General features: G+C 43.7%; 1 protein-coding gene across 1 annotated transcript in view; it reads right to left on the bottom strand.

Moving 5' to 3' along the window:
• Positions 1-604: 604 nt before the first annotated feature.
• Positions 605-13001, bottom strand: part of LOC138971170 (cyclic nucleotide-binding domain-containing protein 2-like) — a gene marked incomplete in the record, with an annotated part of 59190 nt that continues 46793 nt past the window's right edge. The window contains 7 exon segments of the mRNA XM_070343806.1: positions 605-922; positions 1285-1513; positions 2649-2806; positions 3066-3332; positions 5348-5486; positions 6869-7017; positions 8488-8650. Coding sequence (XP_070199907.1) covers positions 665-922; positions 1285-1513; positions 2649-2806; positions 3066-3332; positions 5348-5486; positions 6869-7017; positions 8488-8650 — 1363 coding nt within the window.

Genomic DNA, 13001 nt, shown 5'->3' with positions numbered 1-13001 from the left:
CAGAAAATTGTAATTAAAAAAATGTTTTAAATGATCCAAAATTACGTTCATCTTATTCTTCATCATTTTCTGATTCCAAAAACATATAAATATGTTATATTCGGATTAAAAACAAGCTCTGAAAATTAAAAATATGAAAATTATGATTAAAATAAAATTTCCGAAATCGATTTAAAAACAAGTTCATCTTATTTCTTGTCGGTTCCTGATTCCAAAACCATATAGATATGATATGTTTGGATTAAAAACACGCTCAGAAAGTTAAAACGAAGAGAGGTACAGAAAAGCGTGCTATGCAGCACAGCGCAACCATTACCGCGCTAAACAGGCTCGTTAATTTCACTGCCTTTTGCACGAGCGGCGGACTACGGTCATTGTGAAAAAATGCAGTGCGTTCAGTTTCATTCTGTGAGTTCCACAGCTTGACTAAATGTAGTAATTTCGCCTTACGCGACTTGTTCTGTTTTAAAAACATCTGTCATCTACGAAAAATGCAACAAAACGTAGAAATTGTCAGTGATGAGGTGTCCATACTTCGTCGTATAAAAGCGGACGCCTGTCTGTCGGGGATTTAATGTTTGTTTAAAAAAAAAATCTTTGATTATAAAAAAAGTGTTTTGTTTTTTTTATAAACCTACACACACACACAAAATTGCGACACAATCTAGTTATAAAATGATGTGGTGTAATTAAAACTGAGCGATGTGTCTCCCATGCTTCGTCGCATGAAAGCGGGGGTCAGTTTGTTGGGAGGGTAGAGGATCAGGGTCCGGTCGTTGGTCAACTCAGGTCGGACTGCAGTCCCGTCGGACTCGGAGGATTCCGTGTGATGCCGACGGATAATGGGGGGAGCCCGGGCCTCCAGCAAACGTTGACGTCGCATGTGTTTGGGAGGGATCTTCACCAGCGGGAAGTCTTCGGGCTGAAATAAAAACAGGAAGATACCAAACTGAAAGGCAATAAATCGTTAGAATTCTTAGACTTTCCCATGCAGTACTTTCATTTGTGCTGATCAGTTTACGACCATGATTCCTACTTGCAGAAATTGTCGATTAAATTGTCAGTTTCTGAACCCGTACACACGCGCGCGCACGCGCGCACGCACGCACGCACGCACGCACGCATACACACACACACAACCCCCCTCCCTTCCCCCCCACACACTCACACACCCACCCACCCCCACCCACCCCCACCCCCACTCCTCCATCACCACCACCTCCCACACACACACACACACACAAAAACACATAATTATCTCACTAAAACACCTGCCAAGCCTACCTTAGACCGTTCCCCCTTGGCGCTGAGTCGGCCGCTCTTCTCATCAGCCTGAGGATCGAACCCTGGCCACCTGGCCCAGCCCGAGGTGCCCTTGGCGGTGGCAGGGATGTTGGCGGGTAGCAGCTTTCCGGCCTGCTCCCGCTCGATCAGGTCCATCACACGCTTGCGGAACGTCTTCCAGTTCAGGTCGGTCGTGAAGCGAGACAGGAGGGCTTTGGTTGTCGGTATGCTGTAAGAGAAATCACAACAGATAGTTGACCCCCCGTTTTTAGACACCCCCCCCCCCCCTCAGGAATTATAAGACTCTCTTCTTTTAAGACCCTGTTTTCTTTTTTTCTGTTGACAAGCTCTGCAAATTGACCCCAATTTTAAGACTTACCCTTTTTCTGTTCATAAGCTCTGCAAATTGACCCCAATTTTAAGACTTACCCTTTTTTCTGTTCATAAGCTCTGCAAATTGACCCCAATTTTAAGACTTACCCTTTTTTTCTGTTCATAAGCTCTGCAAATTGACCTCAATTTTAAGACTTACCCTTTTTTTCTGTTCATAAGCTCTGCAAATTGACCCCAATTTTAAGACTTACCCTTTTTTCTGTTCATAAGCTCTGCAAATTGACCCCAATTTTAAGACTTACCCTTTTTCTGTTCATAAGCTCTGCAAATTGACCTCAATTTTAAGACTTACCCTTTTTTTAAGACCTGATTTTCCGAATTTGTTGGAGGTTTTAAACGTGTTAAGTTGGTGTATTCCTTGAGGCAAGAAAATATGCATGTACTAAAGACTTGGGAGGTTATTTACTGTGATAAACAGTTATTGTTTTTGGTGGGGTTTTATTTATTTTTTTTTATTTTTTATAAATCCTTACTTCCTTAACCCTAACTGCTAACGTCAACGTCAAGAATCAAAACACATGAGTGGTTAAATAATGAAACATTAAATGACTGACAATTCAAAACATTCGTCGTGTTTTGGCCTTTACAGTGAACGAACAGACAAATAATGAATGATAACAAGGAAAAAAATAAGACATAGCTTAGGTGAAGCTTACTCAGTCCCAAAAGATTGTACACTCGAGCCTTTCTATCACCACCAACTATAAGGCACCGACCCGCAACAGTTGTCGATATACTCAGGAGGCCACCATGTGAAGGTGACCTACACAGAAGAAAATGCGTCTGGGATCCTTCGGAGGGGTCGTTGTGGGCAGGTGGTCCCTTTCAAAAGGTGGTGACAAGGGCAGGTTCGACAGTAAAAGATGTAACGTTTATGGTACAGTAAAACCTCTCACCAACGACCTCAAAAATGTCCAGTAAAATCGGTCGTAAAAAGGATGAGTCTTTATTGGGAATTCAAGAGTACTTACTTCATGGGAACGTAATGTCTCTTCAGGTAGTCCTCAACTTGTCGTCTTGGCGCGACTCTCCCAAAGTTACGCATGGCGACCCTCAGTACGCGTACTCCTTCTGACAGGAGCGCAATTTTTGGGATCTTTGGTGGTTTTACGCTCAGGATCCTCAGATCCTGAAAAAGTCGTCAAACACATTTAGGAATTATCAAGACTCCCTTTTCTCTCACTCCACTCACTTAGAAGTTGTGTTAATCGTTCATTCTCCGCAGGAATGTGGTCAGACCAGTAACAAGGGTAAAATGACTTTGTCCACACACACACACACACACGCACACGCACGCACCACACGCGCGCGCGCGCACGCACACACACACACGCACACGCACGCACGCACGCCGCACACACACACACACACACACACACAAAACTCACCGTGCTCTGTCCCTCCCCCACAGTGCCCACACAGGCAAAACGCTTGTTGCTGACGATCGTCCCTTGTTCAGCCAGCTGCATCATCGTGGCGTTCTTGTGCATCTTGGTGAGGACGTTGTAGCGTTCCTCCTCCTCCATCCTCCGCAACTCCTCCTCCCAATCCTCCATCTTGGGGGCTGCCTCCTTCACCTTCCGCTTCTCCTCCTCCCTCTCCTCTTCCGGTACGTGGCCCGTGATGTCAAACTCTTTGATCATCGAGATTCGACCCTGGAGGGAGAGAGAGAGAGGGAGAGACGCAAGACGTAAGACGTAAGACATTTTATTGATTAAACACACAAGGTTCATTTCAACGGGGAGGGGGGGGGGTCAGTAATACATGCCGTGTGTTTGTATTTATGGACAATCACCCGGTTTTATCTCTTTCTCTCTAACATATATACTCACACGAACGCACGCACGCTCTCACTCTCTCTCTCTCACTCTCTTTCTCTTAAACATAAAGACATATCCAGCGCATGAATTAACAATATGGATAGGTGCAACGACAAACAAGTTTACAGTGCTAACATACTTTATCGGCTTTCAATCATGTTCTATCGTTCCACGGCACAGACTCTCTCTCTCTCTCTTTCTCTCTCTTTCTAACCTACAAACATTTCCAGCGCATAAATCAACAATTTGAATAGGTACAACATCAACACAGGTGTACTACACCAGCATACATTATTTGCAATCAAACCTGCTCTAACATTCAACGGCACAAGCTATGTATAACACATCGCCGTCTCGTTCACCTGTTCCACATTGGGTAACTAGTCCAAAAAACTTTTTCTTTTTTGAAAAACACGATATAAGAATCTGGCCACATGCACCACTGAATCTCCTTTATCTACAGACATAACACGTCTAATACTGTTCGCATCTTCACTCTGGTTTTTTTCTCTTAGTATTTTGACATCAAGTCTATAATCACAATATCCTTTGCATACAAACAATACATGTTTCTCGTCTTCCACGTCCTCTCTGCATACAGGGCAAATCAAAAGGCCCGGTACAACGTCAGTTCGATAGCGACATTTGTGAGTGTTTATGGGTGAAATACCAAATCGAAATTGTATGTATGCATCTCGAAAACAGCGGAGCTGAATATGGTCTATATACACTTCAGCGCGAATTTCTTGTTTAAAGAGCGAATAAAATTCAAATCGCTCCGAGTTCATGATGCTGTCGTGCCAGTCTTGCTGGAAGCAATCAAACAATCGTTGTCTGAATACTGCTATAAATCGATTCAGATCGCCTACACCTTGTTGCAGAGAGAGAGAGAGAGAGAGAGAGAGAGAGAGAGAGAGAGGGAGAGAGAGAGAGGGAGAGAGAGGGAGGGTTCGGGTAAGAAGTTATTATTATTATATGAAGTCTTATATCGCGCGCGTAGGCCTATCTCCAGACTCGGACTCAAGGCGCAGGGATCTATTTATGCCGTGTGAGATGGAATTTTTTACACAATACATCACGCATTCACATCGACCAGCAGATCGCAGCCATTTCGGCGCATATCCTACTTTTCACGGCCTATTATTCCAAGTCACACGGGTATTTTGGTGGACATTTTTTATCTATGCCTATACAATTTTGCCAGGAAAGACCCTTTTGTCAATCGTGGGGTCTTTAACGTGCACACCCCAATGTAGTGTACACGTTTTCGTCTCATCCGAAAGACTAGCACTTGAACCCACCACCTAGGTTAGGAAAGGGGGGAGAAAATTGCTAACGCCCTGACCCAGGGTCGAACTCGCAACCTCTCGCTTCCGAGCGCAAGTGCGTTACCACTCGGCCACCAAGCCCACATATATAAGTTATAAGTGTTTGGTAAGTGTGCGATAACAAAAGCTAATTTGCTATTCAAAGTACAGGTAAGATGTGGCGACCTTTAGATATAACTAAATAAACTAACAGTAAGACAATACAAGTATAAAAACGATTTTTTAAATCGAAGTGACTCATTTAAAAAAAAAAAGAGTAATATCCATTCTTGCTCGAAAAATCAAGACTTTTTTGTATCTCACATTATCGTTTTGTTTATCTTAACTTCATCTATTTTTTCATTGGTCAAGGCTGAAAGAGTAATTAGGGACACTCTCCTCACATTTGGTTGTTATTTTTTGTTTAAACATTTTAATTTGATTTGGTCAAAAGAAACAGCACCACATTATTTTCATCCCAACCATCTCACAGCCAGGCAACATCCTTAACTCGCACATACATCCAGAGAAGAGAGCACCCACCTTCAATACGAAGTAGACGAACTGTGCCTGTGACCAGTCCAGCTCCACCACACGGCCATGGGGGATGTACATCACCTGGGACAGGAAACACAGCTCCTTCACCTGCTCCTCCTCCCAGCACTTGAACAGCTCGAACCGACTGAGCAACAACAGAATGAACATAAATTAACGCACCGTTAATATTTGCTGACAGAAAAGGAATATTTTTCAACGATGGAAGTGTCAGTCCTTTCACCCCCAGAACCAAGAGAACTAAAATCGTTCTAAAAAGGTCGAATGATTGTGCTCCCTGCTTGACATCGAAGTTTACTAATTGTCCAAGTTCACATGGGATTAGACCAGCAAAACTGGACTTGGACACATGTACAAACGGTCAAAAGTCAGCGTGCTCTCTGTTCAGACTCGGAATGTTTGGGTTAATTAATTTCTTAACGGACACTAGTGGCAACCTGTGAAATTAATTCTAACTCTGCACAGGAAATAATCAGGATGTTGATTGTTTGAGTCCACGTTGAGGGATGGCCACGTTGAGGGATGGCCACGTTGAGGGATGGCCACGTTGAGGGATGGCCACGTTGAGGGATGGCCACGGTGAGGGATGGCCACGTTGAGGGATATGGATGGCCACGTTGAGGGATGGCCACGTTGAGGGATGGCCACGTTGAGAGATATGGATGGCCACGTTGAGGGATGGCCACGTTGAGGGATGGCCACGTTGAGGGATGGCCACGTTGAGGGATGGCCACGTTGAGGGATGGCCACGTTGAGGGATATGGATGGCCGCGTTGAGGGATGGCCACGTTGAGGGATGGCCACGTTGAGGGATGGCCACGTTGAGGGATGGCCACGTTGAGGGATGGCCACGTTGAGGGATATGGATGGCCACGTTGAGGGATGGCCACGTTGAGGGATATGGATGGCCACGTTGAGGGATGGCCACGTTGAGGGATAGCCACGTTGAGGGATGGTCACGTTGAGGGATGGTCACGTTGAGGGATGGCCACGTTGCGGGATATGGATGGCCACGTTAAGGGATGGCCACGTTGAGGGATGGCCACGTTGAGGGATGGCCACGTTGAGGGATGGCCACGTTGAGGGATGGCCACGTTGCGGGATGGCCACGTTGAGGGATGGCCACGTTGAGGGATGGCCACGTTGAGGGATGGCCACGTTGAGGGATGGCCACGTTGAGGGATGGCCACGTTGAGGGATGGCCTTATCAATAACAGTCTGGCCAGATCTTAGGTAAGGAACAGACCCGTTTTCAAGGAAAGGTCCTAGCCTCCAAGAAACATCACCACAACCATTGTCTGCTAGGACGGGCGCAATGGCCTAGTGGATAAGGGCGCCGGCCTCCCAAGCAGAAGGTCGTGGGTGCGAAGCCCGGCCGCGCCTGGTGGGTTAAGGGTGAAGATTTTTTTCGATCTCACAGGTCAACTTATATGCAGGCCTGCAATAGTGCCTTATCCCCCTTCGTGCGTAGAAGAAGAAAATTGTCTGCTAAATTCATTCAAATCTGACCTTGCAAAGTGTATCTTCTCCTCGAGCTGTTGGTGGAAGAGGGCGGGGCAGATGTCGAGGAAGGTGGCCTTGTCGATCTGACACAGCTCAGTGGGCTCCCGACAGATGACTGAGGCGGAGCGTGTCCCGTCCCCCAGCAGAGCGATTTCCTGCAAAGTGCGCAACGTGTCAAGGACTGTAGAAAGACTAAGGTATACATGTATAATAAATACAGAGATTACGGTACATTTCTTATTCGTTTCCCCTACGCCTACCTTAACATATACGCATGCCAGCCGGGCACACAAACGTAGAGAGAGAGAGAGAGAGAGAGAGAGAGAGAGAGAGAGAGAGAGAGAGAGAGAGAGAGAGAGAGAGAGAGAGAGAGAGAGAGAGAGAGAGAGAGAGAGAGAGAGAGAGAGAGAGAGAGAGAGAGAGAGAGAGAGAGAGAGAAATAGAGAGGATAAGACTCGGAAAGAGATAGACAGAGAGAAAGACAGGCAGGCATACAGACAGACATACAGACAGACAGACAGACAGAGACAGACAAACAAACAAACAAAACAAGTCGCGTAAGGCGAAAATACAATATTTAGTCAAGTAGCTGTCGAACTCACAGAATGAACGCAATGCCATTTTTCAGCAAGACCGTATACTCGTAGCATCGTCAGTCCACCGCTCATGGCAAAGGCAGTGAAATTGACAAGAAGAGCGGGGTAGTAGTTGCGCTAAGAAGGATAGCACGCTTTTCTGTACCTCTCTTTGTTTTAACTTTCTGAGCGTGTTTTAATCCAAACATATCATATCTATATGTTTTTGGAATCAGGAACCGACAAGGAATAAGATGAAAGTGTTTTTAAATTGATTTGGACAATTTACTTTTGATAATAATTTTTATATATTTAATTTTCAGAGCTTGTTTTTAATCCGAATATAACATATTTATATGTTTTTGGAATCAGCAAATGATGGAGAATAAGATAAACGTAAATTTGGATCGTTTTATAAATTTTTATTTTTTTTTACAATTTTCAGATTTTTAATGACCAAAGTCATTAATTAATTTTTAAGCCACCAAGCTGAAATACAATACCGAAGTCCGGGCTTCGTCGAAGATTACTTGACCAAAATTTCAACCAATTTGGTGGAAAAATGAGGGCGTGACAGTGCCGCCTCAACTTTCACGAAAAGCCGGATATGACGTCATCAAAGACATTTATCAAAAAATTGAAAAAAACGTTCGGGGATTTCATACCCAGGAACTCTCATGTCAAATTTCATAAAGATCGGTCCAGTAGTTTAGTCTGAATCGCTCTACACACACACACACACACACACAGACACACACACACACACACACACGCACATACACCACGACCCTCGTTTCGATTCCCCCTCGATGTTAAAATATTTAGTCAAAACTTGACTAAATATAAAGAGAGACACAGACACACACACAAAGACAGACACACAAAAGACTCACGCACGCGCACGCACGCACTCATCTATATACATGTACACACTTACACTCGCACGCGCACGCAACACACACACACTAGCACTACTACTACTACTACTACTACTACTACTACTACTACTACTACTACTACCGCTACTATTACTGCCATGCCATATCCCACCCCAAAGCTTTCCCCGGTACGGATGATGTTCTCCGTGCTGGGGACGGTCTGTTCAGTCTTCTCGTCGTACACGTCGATCTGGATGAAGACACTGCCCGAGAAGATGAAGTAGAAGTAATGGCCAAGGTGACCTTGACGAAGCACCACTCTTCCTTTGTTGCACCTGCACGCAAGAAATCACAAGATTGTTTACAAGGAGAAGTAATAGGAAGCTATATGGGACCAGTCCCCTGGTACCCGAAAGAATACAAAGAAGCATTAAGATGATCAAGCAACTGTCGTCCTCAAGAAAACACAGATAATATAAAAATAAGTAGAGGTTACATGCCGAGTCTCAGTAAATATTACAAATAATGGTCGAAGTTAGCGGATCATGAAAAATGCGAGCTTCAGCGAGCTTTTTCATGACCGCGAACTGAGACCATTATTTGTAATATTCACTGAGACGAGGTGTGTAACCTCTTTATTTCTCCTTTCTTCAGTTAATCAAAGAAAAAATGAGTTTTTGTGCTAAAGTTTGATCGAATCCTATTCACTTAATTTGTCTACCTGCGCAGGCGATTAATTAATGCGCTCTAGTATAGTTCCGTGAAAATCATTCGATTCTGTTAACATTTCATGTCAGTTTCCCTGTTTTGGACTAAAACCAAGTACACAGTTATGTTGTTATTCTGTTGTGGCGGTAAAGGCAGATATTGTGTGTTCTGTTCATGTTTTGGTATCACTAAGAAAATTTTCTTTCGTGGAATAGGATTAAGCAGACGAACTTTTGCACCCGTGTTCCAACGTTAAATACTGTATGACGAAGTTCGGTTTTCTGGGGCAAAACAGTGTATGAAACCGCTTTCTGTTCTTAAAATTGATGGTATGTGTACATTTGGTTGCGTGTGATCTGTTTATAAAATGAAATATTGTTGAAAACTGACCGTCGGATTGCAGTCTTCGTCGAAGAAACTGTATGCACAGAAATTTGAAAGGGGAACTACTCTTGTCGCTAGACACAGTGTGAGAGTTACTTGCCTTGGAACTTGCTTGCCGGGTGATTGATAGATTTCGAGTCAAAAAACAACCGAACTCATGGGTTTTATATGGAGATTCATGTGTTCAAGTCTGTAGGTGCTAGTTTAATTGCGGTACGTTCGTTTAGTTTGTATATTTCGTACATTAGAGCGTTCGGAACTTTTCAGTCGCAAAAGTAGTGCCGACACAGAACAGCTTCTTAACCCGTGCGCTATCGAGGATTCAGGCTGTTGCTGGCTCGTTATTTGTTTGGTTGCTGGGTGTTTATCTAAAAATAACTAGCCCTACAAGTTTACAGAGGTAAAGAAGCAGAGTATTTACACCCCCGGTATAGGGGTGTGTATAGGTTTCGCTCGATGTGTTTGTGTGTTTGTGTGTTTGTGTTCGCATATAGATCTCAAGAATGAACGGACCGATCGTCACCAAACTTGGTGAACAGGTTCTATACATTCCGGAGACGGTCCTTACAAAAATTGGGACCAGTCAAACACACGGTTAGGGAGTTATTGGTGGATTAAGATTCTACAAGGACTTATAGAGTAACATATTAATGGTCAAAGGGAAATAACCTTCTCAGTTGGTGGCAGTGAGAATGGTTATTTCCCTTGGACCAACGGGGGTGTTTTTCCTACCTCGAAGGAATTTCTTGTTAATAATAAATAATAAATTTAAGTAATAAATAAGGGTATTTATAGGGCGCAAATCCTAAAATAGTTCTAAGCGCCTTACAATCTTAAATGCAATAATCTTAATAACAGCAACAATACACAACATAAGCGCCTTAAATCAATCTTGAATATATATAGGTTACACACTCCGAGTTCTGAATATCGTGCATATTTTCCCTTGGGTCGATTTTCAGGTATTACCGAGCCTCTGGCGAGGAAATACCTGTAAATCGACCCAAGGAAACTATGCACGATGTCCAGGACGAGGTGTGTAAGCTTTTTATCCCATTACTCCGACGTTTTCATTAAAAAAAATCAACTTTTTGACACAAACTCTGCGAGTGCCTGTTTTCTGCTCATCAAACCTTCCGCGACCGCAAATCGTGTCATCAAATTCATGTGCGAAAAGTTAACGAGTCCCCTTTTGTCTTTTTGGTAAACGCGCCATAAAACGTCTGCTTTTGTATTCAGTCATCTATACTGCTTAAGAAAACGAATAACAGTTATTTCTAGCGTGTTGAAATGAAATTTGATACTGTGCAGTTACCGACCGGTTTCAGTCGGTGACCCTCAAGTGACAAGTCGGTTGTCAGAGGCATTCGCCAAAAAGACTGCGTGTGTGATTTTACAAGCGATGATGATGATTGCTGAATTTGTGCTTATTCGAGCTGTTGTGCTTCAGGGTTCAAATTTGGATTACTTACTTCTTCAATCGTCATTGATTTTAGGTGAGCCTTACTTTGATGTCTGTCGTTCAGTCTTAGGCCCGCAGTTATCGCTGCAGTATAGTTTTGTTCTGCTGTTTTTTTCAATGTTGGTCAAAACTTGTAAATCTATTTGCATGGCATGACCTGAACCTAGACACCGTTGTTAACTTTAAAATTGAAAAATAACACGCGCAAGATCCGACCTTCTTCGCCACCTTTTATTTTAACCGTATCTTTAACTTTGTAAGTGGCAATTTCCATGTTGTTGGTAAATTTTCAGTAGCCGAAGATTTTGTAAGCAGACGATAGATCTGCACCAGACGACAGATGGGACAGGACAGCCTTGCTCTGTTGAACCAGATTTAGCAATCAATGCTCTAAAAGCGATAGCAAATGAACAAAGCTGTAAGCATACTGTTTTAGTTTAATTCTTATTTCGTCGCTCAGGGTTTTGAATCAGGATTTTGTTGTCGGGATTGATCTAAGCGGTTGCCTGTGAAGAGTACTAGAGTTGTGCGCCTTGAATCACTGTGTGTATCTGTCGCTCTCTCTCTCGCTCTCTCTCTCGCCGCTTCGGCCAACTCATAATCTTCACTCAGCTCTTTTCACCCCAGCAGATTATGTGTATTCTTTGTTTTCTTTATTTCTTCAATGTTAAAATGTATGCAGAGCGTTAGCTAAACGTGAGTTCGACTTTTATACCGCAGAATATCTCAATCGTTTTGCTGAAGAAAATAGTCCCCGAGTTAACGATAAATATGCCGATGACCTCTATAAATGATTCAATTGTACTCTGAGATCAAAGACATGACCAATGACAGGTAAGTTCGAGACTCGGTTGTGATGGATTATCCATCTGGTTGTGATGGATTATCCAGAATAATCACCTCCTCAGCTAACAGAGACAAAGAGGCAGGTCATGGGATAAAATAATCTTAATAACAGCAACAATACACATTAAAGACAAATCAACTTTAAATAGATGGAAACACAATCACGTACACAATACACAATTCAAATGAATCTATCGTTATCAACTACAGTCTCAGATGTTCGCTACACATAATGATGGATAAGGCCAACAAAAAAATAGGTCTGTTTACGGTAACATAGGCCCAAAAAATAGGGTCGGTAGGTGTCGCGGACAGTTGTATGTAGTTATAAGGTTCCTTGGTCGGGCGTTGCTGACAGGTACCTGTGTCAAGGTGGGAAGACCGGTAGCTGGGCTTAGCTCAGTGATTCGCGCCTTGCACGCTTTGCACGCATTGCACGGGACGTTCACGGTAAGCTGCGCGCTATTTGTAGGGTTCACCGTTTACCTGGTTGCTGACTGAGAAATTCATAGGCATTCTTTTTTCTGTCTCGGCCGAGACCAGATGTTTGTCGAACGGCTTCGAAATTCGTGTGTGAATTGTCGTTTGAGTTCGAAGTTATTTTCAGTAGTAATGTACGTCTACTGTGGACTTTGTTAAAGTCGGTTGCGTAAAGTGCGCGATGTTTTTCATTAGCCTGTGTGAGGTAAGTCAAATTTCTTGGTCTAATTGGATAGACTTTTGTCAGTTTTTGCTGAAGGTGAATTAGCGGCCGGTGGCAGGGAACGGGGAACCTACATTAGTTACCAGTTGTACTGTTTTGTCTCGTCTTTGTGTTGTTGTAAATAGTGTTCATCATAGTGTTTAAAAGGGAATCATTATAATGGTAAATTATATCGTAGAAGGAAACCAAAGTTTAGTCATTGTGCTTCCTCCTCATCCCTAATAATGATGTCTATTGGAGGAGGAAGTCACGTGTCTTATATTTTTGGGGAGAATATTGACTTTGGCCTTCTAGGCTTTCAGTGTTTACTGTCGAAGACAGACCGGACGGGAAGGTGCGAACCCTAGCTTCACAGCATGGAGGAGGCACCACCACGCTGCTGCTTGAGCAGCCAGTTTGGACTCTCGCATCGTCACCCCCACGCTGCTGTGTGAGCAGCCCCTCTGGATCTTCTCCGAGGCTTCATTACGCTGTTTTGAGCAGCTATCTTGTAACGTCACAGCGGCGCAACCACGCTGCTGTTGGGCAGCAACATCGAACCGGCGCCGTCGCTGCAGAGTGTGTGCCGTGTGACAGCTCTTAA

The sequence above is a fragment of the Littorina saxatilis genome, linkage group LG7 (assembly GCF_037325665.1).
Source record: "Littorina saxatilis isolate snail1 linkage group LG7, US_GU_Lsax_2.0, whole genome shotgun sequence".
NCBI classification, from domain to species: domain Eukaryota; kingdom Metazoa; phylum Mollusca; class Gastropoda; order Littorinimorpha; family Littorinidae; genus Littorina; species Littorina saxatilis.
Note: the sequence above shows the minus strand (reverse complement) of the source record. Positions and strands in the feature narration are given on the sequence as shown.